Raw genomic sequence first — 26072 nt, 5'->3', positions numbered from 1 at the left:
GACAAGTGCAACAGATGCAATAGCAAGGACAGCTGTGCTGATGGACAGCAGCTCCAAAAAGGACCACGACTTGACGTGGTTTGGCAACAACGGCACTGGCTGGTGAGTTGCCCCTATGTCTGATATATCACTACAATTTAACTCCACCTTATCTTTTTTAATCCAATTAACGCTTTCGATTTGGCCTCACCAATAATCCCTCGTACTACTATTATATTTCCTCATTGCTCCCATAAATGAAAAGCACAAAGAAAGTTAGTGATATCCCAAAAAGAACTAGAGTCACGTTCGCAGCACCAAAAAGGGTCCAAACTTTCACACTTCCACGGAAACTTTTGCCCATCAAATAACAAATGGATTGGAAAGTGGTTTCCCATCGCTACAACCCCCCATGATTTTTTTATACTGTTTTTCCTTTCCTGGGAGCCCTCAGCCCTTACCTGGAATAGGGTTTTACAGCCTTACAAACCAAGACTCGTTCGTTTTCTAGTGAAAGGATTCTTTTCACAAGCTTTTGCCTTTTAGCTATATGAACATCTGCAGATTCCAAACTTAACCTACTTCTTCAGGTATGGCTTTTTGGGCTTATGTTAACCATATAAGTAGATTAGTGTATGTATCTTCCCACTAAAGCACATGGACAGCAAACGAATAGTTGCAGTCTAAATTTCCTCAACGAAACCTTAACGAAATAAAATATTATACCCAAAAGGGTTTGTACTATTTAATGTATAAAGAATGCATATCAGCTTATAGGATTACATTCAATTTGTAGTAGATGTTTTATTAATTAGGGTATGTTAGGTGGAATCCGACACGTGACATCGGAGAATCTCTTACCCGTGACATCAAAAAATTTAAAAATATAGCAGTCAATGTGAATTACTTCAAATTCGGTTAAAATTTAATTATCTATATTCTATTTAAACGAATTATTAATATTCGTAAAAATTTTGAACCCGACGTCACAAAACCTAAGCCGATCACAAATTTGGAATAAAAATTAATTTTAGGCAAAATAAAACAATGAATAATACACCAAGAGATATGCACGAGGAATCTTAACCTACCATTTGACGGCTCTTAATCCCATTATAAACTCTTTGGCCTTTTGTTAGAATTTGTATTAAACCCACTTTTCAAGCTAACTAGTTGGGTATGGATTCTTTATTTGTGCATCTTTGCTTCACGTGGAGAGTAGAATTATCTAACCCTCAAGGTCTTCGTTCTGATATTTTATGTGAATGGCCAAAACCATGGTATCAAACGGATTGAAAATGACTCAAAATTGACTTGGAAAAATTACACATGAACTACTACTTTGGCTTTGGTCGTTGTTACGTTACGTGCTTAGAAAAGACAAATTTGGTATCGAAGAAAAAAAATAAATACAATTTAATGATTTAATTTAACAAAAGTAACATTAAATTATATTTAATATTGATCTCATCGAAAAATAGACATTTCATCGTTATATGTATCTTCGCATAAAACATTGCTTTAAATGTTTTCTTGTGGGGAGGACTGTCAATTGTTCTTCCACCACCTAACATCACCAAGTCACCCGCCTTGGATCAGAAAATTCGGCCAGAAAATAGTGCCCATGGGGACCGTGGAGCCATCAAATTTTATGCTTTTAGGGTCTTATATTTTATGGTTAATAGAAAACAACTTCCTCAATTCTGTCTCTCTCTCTCTCTCCCTAAAAGTTAAGGTGCCAGCAAGACAACAATAGACCACAAATGGGGCCTCTGCTCCCATTGATTTTTTCCTTAATTTGATGGGGATTTGATTCCAAAATTTAGAGACATAACTACCCACATCATATTCTAAAACTCTTTCAATTTCATGCAAATATTCTTTTCTTATATTTCCCTTAAAAATGGCTAATTTGCAATGTTAACCTCCTGCCTAGGCAGTTGTTCTATCAAGTTTTAGCTATACCTACCATTTCTTTTTCACTAATGATTGTGCATAATTTTTAGCTTGACTCAAATAATAAAAATTCTATTAAATTATGTCGATTATAGCAACAATAAGATCTTATATTAATTAGTATTTTTTATTCATATAACATATGATATAATTACGTGATATTAAAATGATTACAATATAAAAAAAATAACTATTCAATCGATGATTACGCATAATTTATAACTTTGACATGTTAATTTTTTTTTTCTTTTTGACCTTTTTTTTATAAAGTATAATTCAATATAGTTGTTATAATGATGGACTTGTGTGTTATTGCACGTCTTTGCAAACCCTTGGCATTTTCTTGCTAATACATTTTGGCAGGAAGAGCTTATCTTCTGATCCACCACGCGTGGTCTTTGATGAATCATGATGCACATCAAAAAAGAAAAAAAAGGTGAATGTAACCTTTTCCATCATTTATATATTATTGAGAAATATGCCATCACCTTTATCTTTTTTCTCATAAATTTATGGCTATTTTTCCTCCCTACAACACAATAATTTTCTTTTTAACAAGAAGAAGATGCATCACAGTTAATTCACGATTTATCAAGTTATGGATCATACCGTACAAATAAACTAATCATAAAGTTAGATGATAAATTCAATTTTACATCTGTTCACTGGTCGAATTGTCACATTCGAGTCAAGTTTCATATATGGCATTATAAACCCGGCTTAAGATATTATTATATATCAATAAAAATATCGTTTTTAGAGCATGATCTATGAAGGTCTCTATTCATTCTATTTAGACAGGAAGAAATAAATAAAACATTGTGAATCCACCTGATAAATAGAAAGGGTAAAGTAATTTGATTTACAAAAAGGACAAAAATAAAAAAAGATAAAGCACATGAATCGTGGTGAAAATTTGTAGGCGTACATGACTTGAGAGGTAAAAGAGCAGCAAAATTTGTAATTATAAGGAGACAGAGAGCGACTAACAGATGAGGAAAAGAGGGGTGGACTGTGGACACGTGGAATGGAAGGCATGTGAGCGGCACTGTCGCTGTCGTACCATTAAATGGGTCCACATGGTCGTTGCCAGAGAGAACGGATGTTCAAAGCTAGAATATGCGTCTTCCTGTTTTCAGTTGGCTTTTCCCCTTTCATCAAGCCCCACCACAATTACCCTATTATCCCTTTCCTTCTTTTTTTTTTTAATGGAGAGAAAATACTTTTTAAATAAAAATTATATATTAATAAATAATTTAAATATTCAGATATCTCTTTCTTTCCTACTTAACCATTAAAAAAATAATAATTTGTACTATTACTAACTAATTTCTACAAGCTTTCCCTACCTAATGAATCCAAACATGAATTATTTTTGACTTCTTTGATAACTAGACATGACTAAACGACTAAAGCATAAAAATGAAGTTAAAAAAAAGTGAAATAGGAAAAAATAATGGCATTTATTTTGTGCTTAGTCCATCTTAATAAATGCACAAGTGTTAGTTTAACGACATGGTTTTTATTTATAGATAAACATTTAATCGGTTTGATTTTAAAATTTTAAACGTTAAATTAATCAAATTTTGATAATAAGTAATTGGAATCAGTCAAATTATAATAAAGAACTAAAAATAATCATGGTAGGACGACTAACATTAATAATAGTTCAATTAATTATTTTGATTTACATGAAGTGTTTTTGAGGTATATTTTAAAAATATTAATAATATTATATTTTTAAATATATTTTAAAAATATTAGTAATATTTGGATATTAGAAATCAATTAAAATAATAAAATAAATTGTTAGTCCTGATCGATTAATATCAAAATTTAAAAAATTGATCCAAATTAATCAAATTCAATCCATATATTTTCTATCAAAATTTATCCATCCTTGAATGAAGCCTCCATCTATGTTACTCTGTACCTTTCTAAATGACATTTCTTATCAACTTTGAGCTTGGTAAAGCAGGCTTGTAAGCCAAGCAAGGGCCACCAAGTTGATGGAACATTATCCCAAATCATGTTTGTACCTTTCAAATTAAGTATGTTTTCTTTACCAAGAAAGCTTACCATCATGTTTCTGAGTGATGAAAATTGCAATAATAATATTTATTAAGGCAAGAAAAAAAGGTTAATGTGTCTTAATTACGGTAGGACGGCAACTGTTAATGACAGTAGGGCAGCAATTAACCCTACGGGACATGTGTTTAGGTGACACTAAAGCCACGGCAGTCCCTCGATGCCAGCTGGACGACCCTGTAATGACTTTACCAGGGGGTGGGGGGAGAGTCAACGAAATCCTTTTTTTTTACTGTGCCGATTCTTTCCGTGAAAATCGCTGGCATCGTCGTAAATAGAAAGAAAAAAGGAGGACATTTGAGTACTTGAAATTTAGTACCACCAGCAGCAGCACAATGGCACAAAACTCCTTGCTTTGTCTGGCATGGTGGCGAGTCTGCACCCCAGCAGAGACAAACAAAGGGCACCGAAACTGCGAGCGATAAAAGATAGAGAGAGAAGAAGAAGAAGTAGAGGAGGAGGAGGAGAGGAAGAAGGCTCGACGTTTGCGCAAAGCAATGCCTGTTGATTCCGGAATTCAATGCTCTTCTTCTCTCAAACTCTGACGATTTTTTCTTGAAGATAGAAAAATAAGAAAAGGAAAAGAAAGAGAAGAATCAATTCAAGGCCTAAAAAATAAGAGAAAAAACTCCTGAGGAGTAGGCGAGTGTCTCGCTGCCATAAGCGCAGGTTTTCTTTGTCATTTCTGTCTGATTTTTTTTCCTTTTTTATTCTTGAATCTCTAATTACTTGTCAGTTTACAGGTTCTACCGTCCTTTTTTTACTTTTATTTTTATTTTACTGTAACTTTGTTTTTGGCTTAATTACAGTTCATTAAGAGCTCAACCGGAGATTCTGTGAATTTGCATTTGCGGTCTTAACTTTCTTTTTTTTTTTTCATGTTGAAGAGTTGAATCATTCGCAATTTTTTTTCTGCTTTTTTAAAGTGTTTTTTTGACTCGAGAAAGTAAGCGAAGAAGCGTGACGGATAATCTTCTAGATATCGGTATCTTGTTAACTATTTTTTTTTTTTGGTTTCTTAAGCAGTTGAAATGATACTGCGCTGTTCTTATCTCTGAAAGTCGAAGATCTCGAGTGAATATGCAGTTTCTGGATAGATCCTGGGAAGGAGCTTTTGATCCAGCTTGAAGCTACGGATTCTCTTCCTTCTCAAGTTCCAGTTTCATTTCGTGGATTCTTTACAGAAATCAGCTTTGGCTCTGGCTTTTGTTGAGCAATGCAAGTGGAGAAGCCTAGCGGAAACATCGAAGCTCTTGATATGGTGAAGCGTCTAGCTTAGAAGAGGTGAAAACGAGCGAAAATCTCTCCATCTGGCCTTTTCTTTTTTACTGTTCATTAAGTTGAATTTTTGCTCTGGAAAGTATATAATTCCGGTCAAATTGTTTCATTAATTTATTAAAAATAGATTATGGAGTAATCTAATGGGATAAAAAGGCAGGTTTCTGGTTTGATTGAGAGGGAAGGATGGCATCTTCGTGGGAACATATTGGAGAAGTTGCAAGTGTAGTCCAGCTTGCGGGCTTTGATGCAGGGCGGTTAATAGCTATGATAGCTAAAGCTGCAAACACAGCGCGAATGCATAAGAAGAACTGCAGGCAATTCGCACAGCATCTCAAGTTGATCGGAAACTTGCTAGAGCAGCTCAAGATCTCAGAGCTTAAGAGATATCCTGAGACGCGAGAGCCGTTGGAGCAGCTTGAGGATGCATTAAGAAGGTCTTACATTCTGGTCAATAGTTGTCAGGAGAGGAGCTATCTGTATCTTCTGGCCATGGGATGGAACATTGTGTATCAGTTTAGGAAGGCTCAGAATGAAATCGACCGATATTTGAAGATTGTTCCTCTTATCACTCTAGTGGATAATGCTCGAGTCAGGGTATTGATTATTCTAGTTGCTGTTTTAATATTTTTTCCCCTTAATTTTTTTCCTTATTTGCATGATTTTTCAAGAGGCTTGTGAAATGATATTTGGGTTGGAATTTGGTACTTAAAAAATGAAGATGGTAAGCTTTAGAAATGATTGTCAGCTGTTTCAATTGTGTAAAAATGGTTGCTGTAAAATTTGTTATGTGTTTTCTATCGATTCTCCAATAGCAATTGATTTTCCTTTGTCCCCTGGGTTATCTCTCTTATTATAAATGAAGGATTATCTTTCATTCCTTAATTCCTTAGCAACCATTAAAGACCTGATAACTTAGATTTTAATCTTTAATTGTTGACTCTTAGTGCTAATAATGTTAAAAATATAGGGATATGAATGCCCTTTTGATCCTGACATACTAGGATGGCCTGAAAATGAGTGCTATTACGCACACTTATGCGTCTTTGTATGTTATTCTTTTATAAAGTACTATCATGTGCAATTTGAAGCATAATGGCTTCGGTAACTTCAATAAAGTGCAATTAATAGTGAGTATTTGTTACATTTAAGGGTTTGGAATGGTTGGTTATCCTACATGATTTCCTTTTTGTTAATGCCTTTCTAGACAATGAAGGCTCCTTCAAACTACTTTATCTTCCATTTTCTCCTGTATTGTATGAAAATCCAAGTCTATCAGGCCTGCCAGCTTCTTCACAGATGAATTGCATGGCCAAAATATTTTGTATAATGCCTCTGATTTCATGTTTATTGATATTGTCAAAGATAATCGATATAATGCCTCTGATTTCATGTTTATTGATATTGTCAAAGATAATAGATATCAAGCCTTTACTGGAAAGAGAGTGTACTGAATTATGCAAAAGTTGACATACATGATTCTGTGTTTCGATTGCCTTGTCATAGGAACTTGTGGGCAGCAATATCATTGAAAAATAATATCCATGAGATAGTTGAAGTCACTAAAAAATTTCTTGTGTTGGATTGATTACATGTCTTCAGCTTTGCCTGTGTTACTAATTTTTCATTTCTCCAAACCTGCAGGAGAGACTAGAAGTTATTGAGAAAGATCAACATGAGTACACATTGGATGATGAGGATAGAAGGGTGCAAGATGTTATTCTGAAACCAGAACCCTCAAAAAATGATGCCATGATTTTGAAAAAAACTCTTTCTTGCTCATATCCAAACTTGTGTTTTAATGAAGCACTGCAAAAGGAAAATGCAAAGCTTCAACTAGAACTGCAACGATCACAAGCTAATTACGATGTGCAGCAGTGTGAAGTAATCCAGCATTTGCTTGAAGTAACAGAAGTTGCTGCTGCAACTTCTATTCCAGATAAGAGTTCTTCCATGAAAGGGTCTAAGAAAGTAGAGCGCAATTACTCAGATGCCAATAGTGAGAAAGATCATTCATATGATGAAAGCTCACCTAATAAATCTGATACTCGCACAACTTCAAGGTTAGTTTTCTTTTCATTTTTAGTTTTACATTGTCAAAATGCAATTGTAGTTCTATATAAACAACTGTCTCATGTAGCACTATCCCCAGTAACCTGTCCCTATTTTGCCATTTACCTTTGGCTTTATGTCCTATAAGAGTTGAAAGCTGATGTAGGCATATTTATGGCAGAAAAAGTAAGATTTCTTACTTGCCAATGTGATTCAATATGATAATTTATTTGCCTCGTAATTTCTTGATAAATTTAAAACTTGGGTGGTAATGGTAAATTCGTATGCTTTTAATGCAAAATTTAGTTTGCTGATGCCATTTACAATGTACTTGGCACATCTACTTGGGGCTAAGTGTGGTCACTAAATGTTTTATGCCATGCATTTTCGCTCAGAAACACATCTTCAGTTTCATCAGGACATGATCTGCTGTCTGATAGAGGTTCACATCGATATGACGAATGGCATGCTGATTTGCTCGGTTGTTGCTCAGAACCATATCTGTGTATGTCATCTTTTACATGATTAGGGCCCCATTATTGTATAATATGCCTGACTTCTATTCCTGCATTTGCTGTTAATCGAGTCTCCTAAGCAACCTTTAACCTTTGCAGGTATGAAGACATTCTTCTATCCTTGTGGTACATTTTCAAAGATTGCTACTGTGGCAACAAACAGGCACATATGTAAGTATTTCTGAATTATACTTTAATTTCTAGTTAGTTATATTTTGATTATGTAATAATTTCTTTATAGCTTGGGTGATAATCTGTGTGATCTCTATTTTTGTTGATTCCTTTAATTTTGTTTGTGCAAGAATTGGACGCGTTTGATTTCTGACCTATCCTGATCGACATGGATTATGAATTTGTAATAAATATGTGTGTATGTGTGTTTCTATATTGCTCAGCATGCATGCATAAGTGAGATTGTGTGTGTTTTCCTTGGGAAAGGAAATTACCTTCTCCCTTGTCGGCTTGCTACAGAAAAGTGTTATATCAACTGCAACACCTTTGAAAACTCTGTTTTTGATTTTTGTACTATTTCAAAGCTTACACAGCAACTTTCTTCAGCTTCTGCAGAAGCATGCAATGAATTGATGGCGTATTCATTGATATTGTCCTGCTGTTGCTACACCTGCTGTGTTAGAAGGAAGCTACGCAAGGCATTGAACATTACGGTATACTCTCTTTTAATGAAAGAGTAATCTAGTCATGCTGAATATAAGACCCTGAATTATAAGTTTTCTTCTATTTTTATTTGCCATGTAAAAATGTGGTATAGATGTTGTTACCTTGGCCTCATACCATACGCGGTGCTCTACTAATCATGGCCATCATGAGAATACGGTTTAGAGCTGTCTGAACGTAATAGGCACGCCCAGTTGTATCTATTATCTACGCTTCTTTTTGGTGACATACGTACTTCCGTGTGATTCAAATCACTGATAATCACTTCCTACTACCTTCTTTTTTTCAATAGAAAGCTTAATCTTGGATACAAGGTCCACAATTAGTTGTTCACAGTAGTTTTTGATCCTTACTTTGAATTTGGTTTCCTTACAACACTACCCTTTTCTTCTCTTGGCAGGGTGGATTTATTGACGATTTCCTCTCACATCTGATGTGCTGCTGCTGTGCCCTCGTTCAAGAATGGCGCGAAGTAGAGATGCGTGGTGTCTATGGTAAGTCCTACCCATGCCAAGAACCTTGTGATCGCGATGAAATCTCATTTATCTTCTAAACCACTCATTGTCCGGCATCTAATGACAACAAAATTGGAAAATATTGAGATGATTCTTAGTCCTAAACAGAACTTACAAACATCCATAACCGTTGCAGGTCCAGAGAAGACTAAAATAAGCCCTCCACCATCACAATTTATGGAATCGTGAGTGACAGGGTTCGAGCTCTTATTTTGTTTGGGGAGTCAAAAAAATATAGAATGCAACCACTAGTTGCCACTGTCAAAACTGAAGAACTGTGCTAAAGATTGCTACCTTGCCTTTTGAGTCTTTCAAATGTGTAAATTAGTCCTGATTGTTTTCCAGATTCAGCATATGTTGTACCATAGACTAATTTTCAATCGTAAAATGTGGTTTTGGAATCCAGAAAATTCCTGTTGTTTTTCTTCAGAGATAGAGAACAGAGACTGCCAAAGGTAACATGCCACAAACAATGCACTTGAGCAAGAATCAAGAAGGGATGACTTCAAATCTTTTCCTTCTTGGATGGAAAAGTATCATTTGAATCAAATTCTAAAGAGTTTGCTTCTAGGCACAAAGCCCCTTTATTAATTTAATAATAATAATATTATGTAAAGGGTTATATAATGAGTTATTATTTTCCACGTCAGATATAACTTTTAATGGTCCATACGTATTTATTTAACTATTATAAAATTTTATAAATATAACTTGAAAGAAAATGCATGTCAATTCTTTTACTCAATAAATTAAGATTAATTAAATTAAACAGCTCTGAATTAATGAATCCTTTATCACAATAATTAAAAATGTTTAAAAAGTCTGCTTTCTTTTCACATGGTTGGTCTAGGAGGACACCGCGACATAATCTTTTATTAATCTAATCTACTGGCCTTTTGATTCATACGTGTCAACATTTTATTGGTCTGGGGAGAACATAAAACAATCACGTAGCGCCACGTTATTGATCACACCGATCCAAAAAGAAACCGACCCTTCCCCAAGACTACCCCTACCCTCTATATAAATAAGGATTCTGTCGTAAAACTTTTCTTTTCTCCATAAGAAAAGTGTCTGATTTCTGGCAAATAAAGGAAGGAAAAGCCCCTGCTAGTTGATCCTTTCTTTTTCCTTCTTTTTGTCGAAAGAATTCGATAGCGAAAACGATGTCGTCTTCGGGGAGGAAGATCACTCTGAAGAGCTCGGACGGCGAATCGTTCGAGGTGGATGAAGCAGTGGCGTTGGAATCGCAGACGATAAAGCACATGATCGAGGACGATTGCGCCGATAACGGCATACCGTTGCCCAACGTCACGAGTAAGATCCTGGCGAAGGTGATCGAGTATTGCAAAAAGCACGTGGAGGCTCCTAAGACGGAAGATCGAACCGCCGAGGACGAGCTTAAAAATTGGGACGCTGACTTTGTCAAGGTCGATCAAGCCACTCTCTTCGATCTCATTCTGGTCAGTCCCTCTGTCTCTCTCTCGCGCGTGCGTTTCCTTTTTGTCTTATTTCTTTGTTGTTGATGTTTCAATTTTGGGTTAAATCTTTTTATGGAATAACAAGGTCTAGGGTTTTGGAATTGGGGATTTTTTAATTTTTTGTTAGAAATTTGATTTAGGGTTATTGTTGTAATATGGGCATCTTTTACTATTTTTCAATTTGTTTGCTTTTGGTGTTTTGATTTCGGAGGCTAATGAATTTGAATATAGTTTGATATATGTTTACAATCGCGTCACAAGTTGTAGACTTTTTCCATAGATTTAAGGAAATTGAACCGTTATCATGTATCTTGTAGTGCTAATGCTATAGTCAAAGAAGCTGTGTCAATTCCTTATGTGTGAGTAGAACTTACGCAATATAGTTGTCATGTTTTCTTTTGATATTCTTCGTTGATTATGGGGTGTTGTTTCAGATTAGAAGCAGAAGCCTAACTTGGGATTTTCATTAGATGAAGAAGTTCTTAACTCTGGCACACTGCATTGTGTAACTAAAAGAAAAGTGCAAATTAGAAGCATGAACATCAATCCTTCAATAGAATTTGTCTTTTAGTTTGTGCATATGATGCTGTCTGGTTAAGGCCTGCATGTTACCTGGCAGAATGATAGACTGATTGTTGCGCTTGATGATTACCATGTGTTAATTTCAGTAGGTTTTAGTTGATGATAATTTGTCTTGTATTGTGGTTTTGTCATATGTTTCTGCAGGCAGCAAACTACTTGAACATCAAGGGTTTGTTGGACCTTACTTGCCAAACTGTTGCTGACATGATCAAGGGAAAGACCCCTGAGGAGATCAGAAAGACTTTTAACATCAAGAATGATTTCACCCCTGAGGAGGAGGAAGAGGTTCGTCGGGAGAATCAGTGGGCATTTGAATGAAGAATTGGCCTATTTTGATGCTGTGAAGTGGCAAAATTATATCAAGCTTCTGTATTAGATGTAGTTAATTGCTCTGACTTTTCCATCTTTCTTTGTTGTCATCAGTACTTTGGATTCTGTGAGCTGTTTTAAGTATTCAAGTGACTTCTATATTGCTGCCTGTCCATACAATTTCACCAGAACCAGTCTGTTGTATTTATTTCTGTTCATGGCTTTTGATGTGAATGGGTCTGCTTGTGTAAACTCTGTTTACCACATGGAGTGAGGCCCCTGTTTCTCCATTGTCTTAGTTCATTTATGTTAAAATGCCCTTACAAATTGAAAGTTAACTGTATAAGAGAAAAAGTTAAATCTAGGTGAGTAAGAGAAGAAAAACTATCATTTTCTCTTGTTTGATAAGAAAGAATAGGAAAAAGCAAGAAGAATTGATAGATTTGTATGTTTCTTTCTCCCCTTTTGGGAACTCATTCTTGTCACAGTTAAGCGGATGAAAAATGAAAGTACAAATTCAATGTTTTTGTCAAGACTGGCAAATCAATTATTACAGGTAAAACCCATTGTAACAAAGAATTAACAGATCTCTTGCAGAGCACATCAGGAACTAGAAGTAAACTAGCTTGATCTCAGAGCCAAGTTCACGAAACTTTAGTATCGTCTGGTTTTAACACTTCACCCCCCCAGTATGCTCCTGCTTTTAAACCGTAAACGATCAACATCCTCCCACTGCTTTGCCACAGCATAGACGTTCCCACTGCTCTTCTGCAATCAAAGAATTCTTTCTCCAACAGCCACACCTTCCCTGAAACGACATGCGCTGAGCAAGGTAGCCCAGAGCAGAGATTCAGATGACACATCCTCGTCAGCCTCCGGCATTCGCCTGAATATCTCCTCCGCCTCTAGAAAAAGCTCCGCACGACGAGCACAAGCACAAAGAACGCCGATAAAAGTCATTCCATCAGGATGAACTCCCTCTCCTCCTCCTCCTCCTCCTCTTCCAACCTAGTTTTGATCCACCATATCCATTAATAGTTTTAGCCCATCCTCTGGATTCCCATGTATGCAGTGCCCCAAAAATCATTGCAATTTGCATTCCAACAAACAACATTCCTATTTTTGATCTTAGCAAACATCCTACGAGCTAATTATACTTTATGGTAGGTAGAGTACAAATCAACCAAAGCTTTACCAATGATTATGGGCAGTGATCAGGTGAGCTTGGATTTGAAAGAGTTGTTTTATAACGTGACACGATTCGAGAAACGAAAGGGATGGATGACGAAAAGAGAGTGTTTTGGATTCGGTTGAAGAAAATGGGGAGGAAAATTGGAGGGAGGGAGGGAGGGAGGGAGGAGGAGAGTTGGGTTGGTGAAGATGTGTCTGAAACGAAAGAGTTCACGTATGGACGTTCTTGCTGTTCATTTGGGACATCGTTTTGACGCTTTCTTGAGCTCAATTTGATTACCTCCATTGAAGCATGTTCTTGCGGGAGAAATGAGAAGGCTGCGAACAAATGAGCGAGAATGAGAGACTTCACTCGAAGTGATCATAGTTTTTCGGCCGTGAAGGCTAATCGCAGTTTAAAGTAGCCCATGTTCAAGGCCCAAAAGGTAAGAGGATAGCTCAAGTCCAGCAGAGAGCATTAGAGTTGAAGCGGTGCGTTTGAGAAAGGTTCCCACAAAGCCAAAAGCCGAAAGGGCCCTGGCCATGGTATCATCACGACTATTAGACCGAAGCTAAAAGTAACAGGGTTCAGATATTGAAGCAAAGCGATAATGGTGAGATTATGCAAATCCCTTCTAAAAGATGCAGGAACCGGGCTTAGCAAAACTCTCTCTGAGATCCTCGTTTGCCCACTCTCCAAACAACCTTTAAGGTACCCTCTTTGTTCTTCCCTTCCTCCCCTTTTATGTCTGCTAATTTTGTTTCTTTGGTTGATTAAATTTGGCAGGTTTAGTGAGGAAACAGCTTCTCTTATCAGTGATTCTATTGGCGTCTCTTTTCCTGTGAGTTATAATTCCAGTTTCCCCTTTTTGATATGGCACTTTCATTCACTTCTTTGTTTGGGTTCAATTCAATTTGCTGTCATCGGGTATCGAAGTACTTGTTGGCTCTGAAATCAGAAACAAAACATTACCTTTACAAGAAAACTGATCCAGTGCTGTAAGCCTGTAAGATATGTAATGGTTTTGGAGCTTATGTTGGAGTTTTTTATGTTTGCTTGCGGTTTGATAGATAAAAGATGGGATCCCATGTTTGGTGCCAAGAGATGGGAAGATACTTGATATTGATGATACGATGAATGATGCTGCTGCGGATTCAGCTAGAACAAATAAGGAATTGGCAGGAAGTGGGGATCCTTTCATCTTGCTCTTTCCATGCTGCTAACAATCTTCTCTTTCCATTCAATTGCAGTGGTGTTCCTGCAGGAAAATATGGAAGACCAAAGCTGTTCTTCTTTGTAAACTGCTGATATTAAGACTTAATTTTTCTGATTTGCTGTTCAGGAAACACAACCTTTCATTGCATGTAATGAAAAACCATTTCAGGAATGATCAGGGCAAGTCTTTTTGTTTGTTTCTGAAAATTGCACTGTTAAATTTATGCATTGAAATTCTTTGGAATATGTTTTACAGCTACCCCTGTATGCACTGAGGCATAGCTTGAACTAGATTCTACCTGTAAACCACATTAGAAATTAATCAGGTTTCTTCAGGACTGAGGAATCAGTATAGATTCCTACTTTCTGTCATTGTCTTGCTTTCCTTCGAAGCATGCTGCCCAATCCTCCATAAGATGATGTTACAGGATATTTTGCTCATTACCTAATGGATACTGTTAACATCCTGATTACAATTCATGTTTCAATCTTATGTTAACTGTCATATAATGTATTACACATTAACTGAATTTCTTTTGTCCTTTAATTCAGTTTTAATCGAACTATACTCACCCCTAAATAACCATTTACACAACAAATCAAAACCAAGAATTGGCAATCTCCCAAATCCATGTCTAAATAGACAATTAATGAACTGAGAACTTGGATTTTTATGTAGTAGAGGGTTTTTACTCTTATTGGTAACTATGCGTAAAATAAAACATTAAGGTCATATGTAACACTCTTGATTTAGGTGCAACCGCTTCGTGTTAAACCCTCAAAATCGACTCTCCCCAATCTAACAAACCTTCCAAACCAAGCAAAACTGCTTAAGCAAGACGAAGGCTTGCCAGTTTCTTCATGTCTCCCTTATTAAAGATGCTACGGATGTCTTAAACCTTTGCTAAAATACCAAATGGTTCTCAGCAAGTTGGTTGCCTTCATCTACAACTTGATTGGTGTAAGAGTCCATGCAAGAATAAAAGAAGCAGCGGCAGCCTATGCGGTGATCAAGCCAGATATCTCGAAGAAGGTCAAGGAGGGACAAAGCAACTTCCAGGCAAGACCGTGTGCCGGCGAAGCTTCAGAAGGCGAAATATGTTGTGTTTGTTTATCAGGCATGAAGGAAGGAGATGACATGCGCGTTCTTCCTTGTTTGCATCAGTTCCATCGGGTGTGTGTCGATAGGTGGCTCGATGGGTGCAGGAAGAATTGCCCAGTGTGCCGGTTTTCGATGGGAGAAGAAGAGAGGTTTCATAGAAGGGAAGCCTTCACTGAGGAGATGTTGATCTGGTTTTCATCTTTCCATGTAGCTGGCTTCTAGCCTTCTTGATCAAATTTCAAAACTGCTGCCATTGTCGATACCAAAAACAAAAAACAGAGCCCGAACTTCCCATTGCCAGGGAATGGAACCTCGAGAGTCTCCTAGATGAAAACCAGACATCCTAGCTTTGTTGGTCCTGGGTGTTTGTTGCAGTCTCAATAATTAACTTGTAAATAAAGATTACTTGGAACGGAAAAGAAGATAGAAAGTAAAACACAGAAAAGAAGAAGCGTCGACCTTCTGGCCTCGTACAAACGTTGGTGTGATAAAAAATCCATTGCACCCAAGGGCAAGCTTGGCCCAGTTATTTTCATGTAGAAAAAATCTTGATTATGAGTATTTGCATGTCTCTCCCATTTGTTCCATTGATTTTTCTGTATGAAAAATTGGATAGAATGATTGGATTTTTGCATCTTTTAACTTTTTAAGTTGATAAAGAACCTAAAGAAGAAAATTCCCTTATCTCTTGTTTCTCACTCAACCAAATACTATAAAAATGATCATTTCTTTTTCTTTTTAGCCTTTTATGGGATTTGGAAACTTCAGTGAAAGCCCAAATGAAGCAAAAAGGGCCTTTTTGATATACATACAAGCAAGGAGGCCCAAAAAAATATGGACCAAAAATTAGAGTTCCGTTGCCGGGGATCGAACACGGGTCTCCTGGTGAAAGCCAGATATCCTAGCCACTGGACGACAACGGATGTCGATAATGGCATCGCTTATATTCTACTTATGGTTACTTGCTGTAAACAATTTTTTTACATAAAAGAATATTCATAAGTATTGCTATTTAAACTTTTAATTATATTTTTTCACTTTTAATAACAACTAGTAAAATATATCCATTACTAATATATACAACTCATATATTCACGATCCTGCAAAAAATTTGTACATGCAATCAAATATGTAAAAATACCATTAAAAGTTTTTTAAATTGTCCTAATGTAGTCAAAAGTCAAATTTGTTACTCTAAGCGAAGAATCCGGTAAGACGGATTCGGATAGGAATGTCAACGGGTAAAGTACCCACTCATTTTAAGGTATCCAAATCCGAATCCAATTAGTAAATGAAATACCCGAACCCTATAATTACCCAAATATTTTTAAAATTTATTATCATAACCCTAACCCTAGTGCATATCCATTATTCGATAATTACTTAAACCCGTTTAAAAACCTGATTATGTAAAAAATTATTAAAATACTCTTCTTGGGTAACTAATTATCCTAATCCGAATTTGTACCAATTTTTATATACAATAATCTTTTCATCCATATTCCATATAATTTACTAATAATTAAATTTATAAAAGCACACAAACAATAAAATTTAAATTTAAATAATCAAAAACAACTCTCTCAAATATCAATTTAAATAACTAAAAATAAATATCCAAATAACAACTTAAATAATATTACAAGTTTAATTAACTATATGAGTTTGTTATTAATTACATAAAATTAAAAAAAATAATTAAGTTCCAAAACTATTTTTATTTCACAACTTCTTTTTTAAATATATATTTTATAAGTTCTAATTTTTGTAACGTTAATATAAAATAAAAAGTAATTATGTTTATAAATTTAAAGTATATATATAATAGTAATTATATTTTTTTATAAATTAACACAATATATATGATATATGTGTTAAAAAATATTTCAAATTAATTAATAATCATAATTTTATGAATTAATTTAATTAATAATATAAATTTATCTTTAATTATATAAAATAAAAAAATATAATTGAGTCAAATTCTACCCAAACCCAATACGAATAATGAAATTATAATCCTAACTCGATTATGGGGTATCTTAATCTTATATAATCGAGTTGGATACCGCAAGTACCCTGCAATGAAGTACCCATTGCTTTCCATAGATTTGAATTTGACATTCTTTTTTATAAAAAAAAAATAGACACAAAATCTTTTGATAAATATAAATGGATAAAGCATAAAGTTGTTTAAAGCTTAGGTTACAAAATTATTGCCATAAAATATATACATATACATATACATATACATAACAACATGGTCCCACTGCTAATGCAACAGCTGAGGGCACAAATGCAATGAGATAAGTTTGGTCTGCCACTACAACCACATATGATATCATGATAAGCAAATATATATTAATATAAGTAAAGAGGAAATAGAAGTAGAAACAGAGAATTAACTCCAGCACGTGCCTGCCAAAATTAGTACTGTTCCAATCCAAAGTTAGTGTTGCTACACCAAGGGATCTTTTCATAAAAAAAGTTAAAAAAAATTACAAAGCAAAGGATAAAAATGTAAGCAGCAAAAAGTGACATTGATGTTGCTCGGATGGGTTAACTTTTTGATATTATTTATCGATAGATTTAAGTTAATTTTTTTTAATTAGAGAAAAAGGTATTAATCAATGAATCAAATACTAAAATATATATTTAAATTGAATTTGATATTGTGTATATTATATAATTCATTACAATGTATGAATTTGTGGGTGCTTGTGTGGGAGGTTTGGCATTGATATTTTGATAATATGATCAACTCTCAATCAAGTACTATATGATTATTTGTTTTTTGATATATGTATATTTGATTTAGAAAAAAAAAAAAAAGTCAAAAACTTCCAACTGTATGTCAGAATTTGTATTTTTTAACTTTATTTGAATTTTTTTTTATAATTGAAGAAAAAAAAACTCGAACCTTACTCTTTAGGTAGAGGAATAATGCATAAATTAATGCTCGGATGCTTAATTTTACTTGAATATTGGTCTTAGAAAACCTTAAATTACCAGGTAGGACAAAACCAATTTAAAACTTCCCCAAGGTAAGAATTTCGAAAGCTAACCTAAGAAATGTTTGCTGGGCAGTTAGGTTTTAATATTACTGGGGCTGGCTGTGCTTGGTTGAATTTATTATTATTATTATTATTTTATATTAAATCAAAGTCTAAGGGAAGGGAGTAAAACCTGAGGGTACAAATCTTTATTGCAAACGATCAAATCTTGTTGATTCTACCAATCTGATCATGCACACACTATCACTTGCTATGACTATTGCAAATGTAGATTAAATGTATGGAAAAAGTACGTATATATGTCCAACAATTAAATTCCCCACATTTACACATTGGGGACACAACATAACACATCTTCACATCACACTAGGCCACCTAACTAAAGTGAAAATGTATAAACTTTAGCATGCTGGCCTCCAAAGCTTCTCTGGCCCCCTTTTCTATGACTAACAATGATTCAATAACAAAGCCTACAAATAACCCTTTTCTCCTCTTGTTTTCTTGCAGCAGAGAGCATGAGTTAAGTGAAGTTTTGGCTGATGGTTCTGTATGTATTTGGCCAGAGCAAGGGAGGGAATATGCAGAAACAGATTAGGTTACCAAATCCTGTTATTACGAGATTATTATGATCTTTTAACATTACTGATCCTCTGTTGGAGGGAAGTATATGTAAAAGGGAAAGTTGCTTAAAATCAGGAAAAAACATGAAGCAAAAGTATGAAAGGGAAAAAATGCCAATGGATGTCGGACAAGGTGGGGGGCATCGATTACCGATAGTATTGGGATAAAACGAGGGATGATGGAGGTCCCTGATAAGGAACGGGATAAGAGGAGTTGTCACAAATTCCATGGCCGATATGTCACATCCCTTTTTGTGTTGTTTTCTTCTTTTTACTGTTCAATTTTTGTTTGTCATTAAAATTTAGTTAGATCTCTCCACACAGCTGCAAACAGAGCACCAATTTTTGGCATGAGAAGGGGAGAAAGAGAAAGAAAGCAAAGAATGGGGTTTGAAGGACAGGAAACAAAAAAGTCAGTAGTCCAAGGAAAGATACAAGCCAACAGAGGAAGCAAACAAAGACCCACCAGAACAAAGTTCCTGCATATCAGGAAATGTAAACATACCCCTTCCTTTTCCTTTTCCCACTCCCCCCCTCCCCACAGCGCATGTTTTTCTTTCCCAAAATCAACTGTCTTGCTAGAAGTACAAACCTTGCTCACCCCAGAAGTGAAAAAAATAAAGAAAAAAGCTCCCCAAAACCTATACAAATTCATTCCTTTTCTAGCTTAAAGGACCTCTGCTCTTAGAGAGAGAGAGAGAGAGGAAAGAAGGAGAGATTAATTTGTTAGAAGGTAGGCAGAGATGTTCCTCAAAATGGAGCTGTTGACGTCCGCTGAAGCGTGCGCTTTTTGGAAAGTTGAGCAGCTGCTGCTACGCGTAACTGCATGCCCCAAAAACAAAATAGAAGCACAATGTCAATATTAATTGCCCTTTTCTTTCTTTTACTAGCACTATAATTATTCACAAGAACAGTCTGCTCCCAAGTTCCATGCATGTTGGGGTTATCAGATTTTGGTGAAGCTAAGCACCCAAGCGTTTCATGTATTAATGAGGAAACACTGATCAGTGGGCCCTTTGGTTGTTTCTTCGGTGGGGGGTGTTTCTTTCATGGTTTGTCTGCTAGTAATAAAAATCAATTTGGCTTTTGAGTTACCTGTTCTTGCTGTCTCTTGAGTCTTGCATTCTCTTCCATAAGATGTGCAACTTCGAGCTCCAACTCATTTGTGTAAGCCTGCAATGAAAGGAGTATCACGAAACGAGACATTTTGTGAAATGCATATGTATAACAGTAAAGACAGTAGCTAGGACAAGAAAGGCACTAATTAACCTGTTTTCTAGCTCTCGATCGAGCTGCTGACTCTCGGTTCTTGATCATACGCTTGTGCCGTCGATCACCAGAACCGCTATCAGATTCCTTGACCCTTTTCTTACCAAAAGAAGCCAAGCTAGAAGATGAGGCTAGAGCCTCGAATGGACAATTGAAAGTGGACAAATTTGAGATGGGGCTGCTTTGCAGACGCGAGGTGGACCTGAGAGGATCCGAGTTATCCAAAAAATCAAAGCCGGGACCCGAATTCAGGCTCAAAACAGTGGCAGGAGGCCGCACTGGGGAACCATAGAGCCCGGCCCCCCCGTTTGTGCAGACCCTGTTCGTTGGTGGGTCTTTGCTAAACGGCCTGGCAAGAAAATCCTGAAGGATGAAATTCGGGTTTTGAGGATTTGTGAGTCGTGGGTTTACAGACAGGCCTTCCCTGGAAGGGTGATCATTTAGAGAAGCAAGATTAATGTCTTTCCAAACCTCTTCCATAGTTTTGGGTCTATGGGTTTGGTCGTGAAGATGGGAAGGAGGAGAGAATAGTGAAGGAGATGAAGATGTTGATGATGATTTTGAGGACGTTGAGGACACTCTCTTTAGGCTTATCGTTGCTTTGTTGTAGTTGTTCTCCTCCCCGCCTGTCGATGACAACATTGAAGTACAAACAAGAAAAAAGCTTGGTTCAGAGGTGCAAAACCAATCTTTAAAGCTCGGGTCTAGACCCAAAACAAAAAAAAAAAAAAAGGGGGGGAGAGTGGGGGGTATATGGCGAGAGTTTTGTAAGACCAAATGTAAGGAATTTTCTATGCCTATCTATGGCAATTGCCAATGCTTTGCTTTGTGTCATTGGTCTTTCAAAGGCAATGTTGTATTTTGTGCCACGCGCCTCAAACAGGATTGTGCAGCTTTTGGGTTTGAGGCGTCTCTGCTGTTGGGAAAGGACAGATAGTAATTGCAATGGGTTTGGTTTCCCCAGCTGCCACTCTCTGAAAAAAGAAAAAAATTGGTCCACATTGGCTACACCCCTAGCACTCCTTTTTCACTCGTACGTTATATTCTGTCGCTTGTTAATCTGGAACAAATGAATACCCATAAATCAGACGACCTATGCTACCTTTTTGCTTCATTATATACACTTATACGTTTACAGCAGTAGCTCACCACTTTGTAACCAGGAATATGATGCTAGCTACGGCCAACCCAAATTCCATAAACCTTGACAGATTATCATGATAAGGCAAGAAAAATTCGATGATGAATAGTGAAGAAATCTGCAGTAGAATAAATCAAATCACAGAGCTTAGTGTGCTAACCATTAAAGCATAAAGATCGCTGTATAATCTGTATGATATAGAGCCTGCAAGGTGCTTGTCTCTGGCAAGGAAAAAGCCAAGTGATCCTCTCTCTTTTCCTCCATCATCTCATACCCTTCTTTTCACCTTCTTTCTTCTTTCTTCTTCCACCTGCCCTCCACTTCACCAGTCATCCTTGTTCTTTTCCCCTTTTTACCTTAACGTACCTGATCTTCTACTCCCACCCAGAAAGAGAATATTGGAATAAGAATACATAGATTTGCAGTACCACAGTTCTCATTATCGTCAAACAAAAAAAAAGAAAAAGAAAGACCTTTTGCTTGTTACAGTTGCTTCTCTCGGATTGTAGCCAACGATGCTGGTATCTTTGGTTTCACCCCGGAGGGCAATCCCTCTTTCTAAATGCTCTGCAAATCAAGGACAAAGGCATTGAATGTGAAATACAGCCGTTTTATTTTACACTGACCACCTTCCTTTAATGGTTGCACCTTCCATATTCTCTCTCTATCTCCGTCTCTCTCTCTCTCTTTCCTCTTTGAGAAAGTTTGAAAGTGCTGTCCAAACGTACAATTTAATTGAACTCGTGAAGTATAAAAGTCCAAACATTAGAAAGAAACTCTAAACTATATTCATCTGTGCTTAATTACATACATTCTTTTCTGCATGTTAACAATTTTACGCCATAGTTTTTACCTTTTATCATCAAAATATCCCAAGAAACACAGCTACAAGGCCTTGCAAATAGTTATGGCTATGTACTATGTTCTGATTGAAAAAACCAACTTAGAACCATACGCCCATGCAGGAATAGAGTGTGTGATTTTTGGTCTAAGAAAAGATTTGAGGCCTGCAGTTAGCTTTCAGGAGCAGAGATTCACTGTGAGACGAAAAGAAATAAAGGATTAAAAATTTCTTAAATTAATATGTTGATTTCAATAATAATAAAAAGATTTATAATAAATAATAATTTTATATAGTAAATAAATAAAAAAATTTATAATAATCTTTTGCAAAATGCTGTGTTCAACCATATTTTTTGAATTTTAATTCATTAATTATTAATTTTGAGTGATGTCTTCTTTAATATAAACAATTAAATTATTTTAAAAAAATTCATTATTTATTTTATTTTATTTTTTTAATAATTTTTATTATTAAAAATATTTTCTTTATAGTTATAAAACCTGAAAGAGTCAAAATAAGACGAATTAATCTATCAAAATTAATATATTGATGAAATTTTAAACAAAAGTCAATAATGCAATACAATAACTTATATTTAAAAATTATGTAATAATTTTTTAATTTTTAAAGATTAAAATTATGAAAAATAAAATACATATAACAAGAAAAGAAAAATGTGACAAGTAAAAGATAAAATTTATCTAACAAAAAAGAAAGAGGAAGAACATGGTTGATGGTTCATAAAAATTAAAAAAAATCAATAAAAATTATGAATATATAAATAAATAGAATAAAAATAATAAATAATAATAAAAGAGAAAAACTATAATAAGTAAAAATTATTTTATATTAATTATTAAATAAAAAAATTTTAAGGGACCGTGACTGGCCACTGTCTCGAGTGAAAATGACTGGCTTTGCTTGCTCCATCAATGGATGATTTCCTGCGGAAGTGTAGATCGTCTGTTAAGCAATTGGTTCTTAAATGTAACGTAAAAAGTACTATCATGTAACGTTTCTGTCTTTAACAAGAAATTCTTGTATTTTTATGAAACTGTACTTAAGGGATAAACATATAAAACATCAGAGAGATCAACAAGAACAAGATGCTGTCGCTTTGGACTTCACTGAGCCAAAGTATTAAAAGTTTGAGATGTTAACAGTCCATCACATTCATAGACATTGAATTTGAAGCTACAAAAATTAATTAAGAGCAAAGAAAGAGTACTGAACAACTTTGATTTTGACTGAATGATCATTTTCCTCCATAGCCAATATATATATATATATACAAAAGCATAGCTGGAGAAGAAGAAAAAACAGAAAAAGCAGGAGAGAAAAAGAGTAGTACGATCTTCTGAGGAAGGAAGGGGGAAGCAGGCCGCCATAAAAGAATACGTTAAGACGATGATCACGCATCAGTCATCAGTTTTCATTAATTTTTTTTTGTCTCAGAGATTCTCCAACTCTCTGAGATTTGGACACCTGTTTTGTTCATGGGATAAACTGCTGCAATCGGGGTCTTCTCTCCCAGACTCGCTCTTACCTGACTTTTTCTTGGAGGAACCATCTTCTCTCTCTTTTTCTCTTCTTGCTGCCTCTGGCCCTTCAATCATTTCCCAGTTCAGTTTCACCCACCAAACTCCATTAAGATATTCATATATTTGTAGTCATTATTTATGGGAAAGGTTTCATAATTGAATTATGCCTAGTTCAGAAGTTGAACTAGTGAAAGCTTATAGTTATGCTTTTTTCCTCTCCTTTTTTCTCCTCATTTCTCAAACTTTCATTGAAGAAAAAAGGGCAGAAAAAAAAAGAAAAAAAAATGAAGAATTAGTCACGTCTTCGTCTGCACAGCTCAGAAGCTTAAAGGAAAAGCAAATGACTTGCTCTCAGTCCACATTGTGGGTCCATCTTTAAACTTTCGAACCTAACTTTTAATGAGTATTTACCCACATTCTGGTTTCTGATGGGACTTTCCTCACAGTATTCATCAGCGGAGTTCAACAAACACAATACTTCGAACTAGTCTAGAAAGGTATCCTGGTGGAGAAAGGAAACAAGGATGGACTACCATTTTTGTGTCGACCTGCATGAGTTTTTTATAAGCTGAAATCCATGTTTCAAGTTTAGTTACATTGGGAATTCGTTAGGGGAGAGTATGAACGAATTGCAATGAAATATTAATGGTAATAACAACAAGGGGAGAAAAACAAAAAGCAGCAGTACAGCACAATCCACAGGAATCAATGTCCATATGGATCCGGAGGGAAGCAAATTGGTCAAGAGAGGAAAGATTGGAGCATCTGAACTCTCACGAGACTAGGCTTTAAACTGGACAGCTGTCAACTCTGCATTGCACTGTCCCAAACTCTCTCACCATCTGTCAACAGTGTACTGGCTGGCCGGTTGGATCAGGCTGCAACCACGAAGTAAGCCACACCCGCAGGGTCCACTCCGCCATTCCCTATTGGAGCCACTGTATCACCCTCCCTTCAAGCAACAAAGCACAACAACTTTGTCTGCACTCTGGGTGAACAGTCTAGCTCTAGACACCCAACCCCAAACTGTACGGAGTGGTATAGAAAGAGTGGTACGATCGTGATTCTCGTCAAGTCTTGTGCATTTAATGAGCAATGTGATAGGCCGGATTAGTTCATCTCGTAATTGCATTATTGTTCACCTAATCATTGATTAAGAAAGCATGTTTGGAAACTACTGTCAAAGGATCAGAGGTATAGCAGTGAGCAACAATGCATGCATGAAAATATTTTGATTAAGGGAATGGAAGCTATGGGATTGTTTAAACAAAGGGTAGATCGGAGGAAAAAGAGAAGCAATGATGGTACATTTCTATGTTACGGGGGGACACTTTTGTCACTCTGCTGGTAGTCTGATCTGATCGAGACCCGTCTGCACTCCATATTTGAGTTCCTAGGGGTGGGGGGGGAAACAGAGAAACGTTGTCAATTAGATTCTGATTCTTATTCGTCAACATTGGTGATTGCCCGATTAAGGGCCAGGACCCGCTGGACGGTTGCGGGTGCAAGGAGTTATTAACCGTCGGATGCTCCCATCAAACCATGGAGCGCGAACGACAAGACAATCAAGTGGTCCAGAGGTGGGTCCATGAAACAGTAAGAGGGCTAGAGGCAGGTGGCGGGGCAGCCTAGAGGAAACCATGAACGGGAACCAACAATTGTTTCCATTTCCAAAGGGCTGTTTTTCATGTGCAATCAGCCACTTCCAGTTCTACCAACCAAATATGCGCTAACCGTTTGGGACTTCTTCTCTTCTCGTGTTTTTGCTATATATGCCATGCAACATCAAATCGGGTAAAACCTTCCTCCCCCCAAAAGCCTTTTAAAGCTACAAAGGGAGAACAAGTCTGTGTTTGCAAGTCTAGCAAACTTACTCCCTCCCTCCCTCCACCTTTTTCTTTCTTTCTTTCAGCAATGTCTTCCTATGTACTATATATATATATATATACATATATATTTCATATTGAATAGAATGATACCCCATCTTTTTTTTTTTCTAAAACAATGTTGTACCAATGCATTGCCCATTGTCAATAACAACCTATTATCCACTTCTAAAAGAGGGATGGAATTGGAATTGCGTTCTATTACCTCAAAAGCAATAATGTGCAAACAGTTAATTCCGTTACCTTTTTTTTTAAAATTGAAAATAAAATTTTAATCCATAGATCAAATTAGATTTAATAATTTGGCTAATCATTGAATTAACTAGTTTTTTTAATAACATTTTTTTTTATGTGTTATAATATATTTATATTATTATATTTCAAAATTGAAAACGATCAAATTACTCAATTTTAACAATGTTTATTTTCACAATAATTGAACAACTAATTTTTAACCCAAAATTATTGACCTCATCCCCTTGGTGTGGACAAAGAAGACAGAAACTGTAATTACCATATATCCAACATCGACTCACAGCTTAAGAGATTTTAGTACCAAAGGATCAGAGCTTGAGGGGGAAAGGAGAGGTAATACAAAGAGCAAGGTAGCATAGATAAATAAATGAAGAAAAAACTAGTAAATATTATTCTAGGGCGAGTCCAAGTCTGAACAAGCTCCAAGGTTTCTTAATCATTACACCCCACTTCTAAACTTGGTCGGTTTCAAAGGTTTGTCCCCACAAATGAAGGACAACTTTATGCAGCAAATGCAAATGTCCTTATATATATATATATATATATATGGAGAGAGAGAGAGAGAGAGAGAGAGTAGTAGTTAA

The 26072-nt window shown here is 35.9% G+C and overlaps 5 protein-coding genes across 9 annotated transcripts; 4 read left to right on the top strand and 1 right to left on the bottom strand.

The window, feature by feature from the left end:
- LOC18610727 (protein MID1-COMPLEMENTING ACTIVITY 1) lies at window positions 4362–9487 on the top strand. 4 transcript variants are annotated; one of them, XM_018113932.1, is made up of 9 exons: window positions 4362–4692; window positions 5050–5307; window positions 5458–5898; window positions 6946–7364; window positions 7749–7858; window positions 7968–8039; window positions 8427–8533; window positions 8944–9037; window positions 9195–9487. In XM_018113932.1, the coding sequence occupies exons 3-9, from the start codon at window positions 5488–5490 to the stop codon at window positions 9245–9247; spliced, it is 1266 nt and encodes a 421-aa protein (XP_017969421.1). In that variant the 5' UTR covers window positions 4362–4692; window positions 5050–5307; window positions 5458–5487; the 3' UTR covers window positions 9248–9487. The 4 variants fall into 4 exon arrangements, with proteins under 4 accessions (XP_017969421.1, XP_017969422.1, XP_007046628.2 ...); XM_018113933.1 differs by having other exon boundaries at window positions 5047–5307; XM_007046566.2 differs by having other exon boundaries at window positions 4363–4692; window positions 5462–5898.
- On the top strand, window positions 10011–11720 carry LOC18610726 (SKP1-like protein 1B). The gene is made up of 2 exons (XM_007046565.2): window positions 10011–10521; window positions 11266–11720. The coding sequence occupies exons 1-2, from the start codon at window positions 10225–10227 to the stop codon at window positions 11437–11439; spliced, it is 471 nt and encodes a 156-aa protein (XP_007046627.1). The 5' UTR covers window positions 10011–10224; the 3' UTR covers window positions 11440–11720.
- LOC18610724 (UPF0434 protein Daci_3569) lies at window positions 12968–14062 on the top strand. Its single transcript, XM_007046563.2, has 3 exons — window positions 12968–13312; window positions 13388–13442; window positions 13672–14062. Exons 1-3 carry the CDS (start codon window positions 13212–13214, stop codon window positions 13822–13824), a joined length of 309 nt encoding a protein of 102 aa, XP_007046625.1. The 5' UTR covers window positions 12968–13211; the 3' UTR covers window positions 13825–14062.
- Window positions 14733–15140, top strand: LOC18610723 (E3 ubiquitin-protein ligase RNF167). The gene has a single exon (XM_018116622.1). The coding sequence runs from the start codon at window positions 14733–14735 to the stop codon at window positions 15138–15140; it is 408 nt and encodes a 135-aa protein (XP_017972111.1).
- LOC18610722 (protein FD) lies at window positions 19086–21223 on the bottom strand. Of its 2 annotated transcripts, XM_018116014.1 has the most exons (4): window positions 21123–21223; window positions 19822–20447; window positions 19648–19725; window positions 19086–19374 (listed from the first exon to the last, which is right to left on the bottom strand). In XM_018116014.1, exons 2-4 carry the CDS (start codon window positions 20299–20301, stop codon window positions 19303–19305), a joined length of 630 nt encoding a protein of 209 aa, XP_017971503.1. In that variant the 5' UTR covers window positions 20302–20447; window positions 21123–21223; the 3' UTR covers window positions 19086–19302. The 2 variants fall into 2 exon arrangements, with proteins under 2 accessions (XP_017971503.1, XP_007046623.2); XM_007046561.2 differs by lacking the exon at window positions 21123–21223 and having other exon boundaries at window positions 19822–20615.

The sequence above is a fragment of the Theobroma cacao genome, chromosome 1 (genome assembly GCF_000208745.1).
Source record: "Theobroma cacao cultivar B97-61/B2 chromosome 1, Criollo_cocoa_genome_V2, whole genome shotgun sequence".
In the NCBI taxonomy this organism is placed as follows: domain Eukaryota; kingdom Viridiplantae; phylum Streptophyta; class Magnoliopsida; order Malvales; family Malvaceae; genus Theobroma; species Theobroma cacao.
This window is presented reverse-complemented; position numbering and strand designations above follow the sequence as displayed.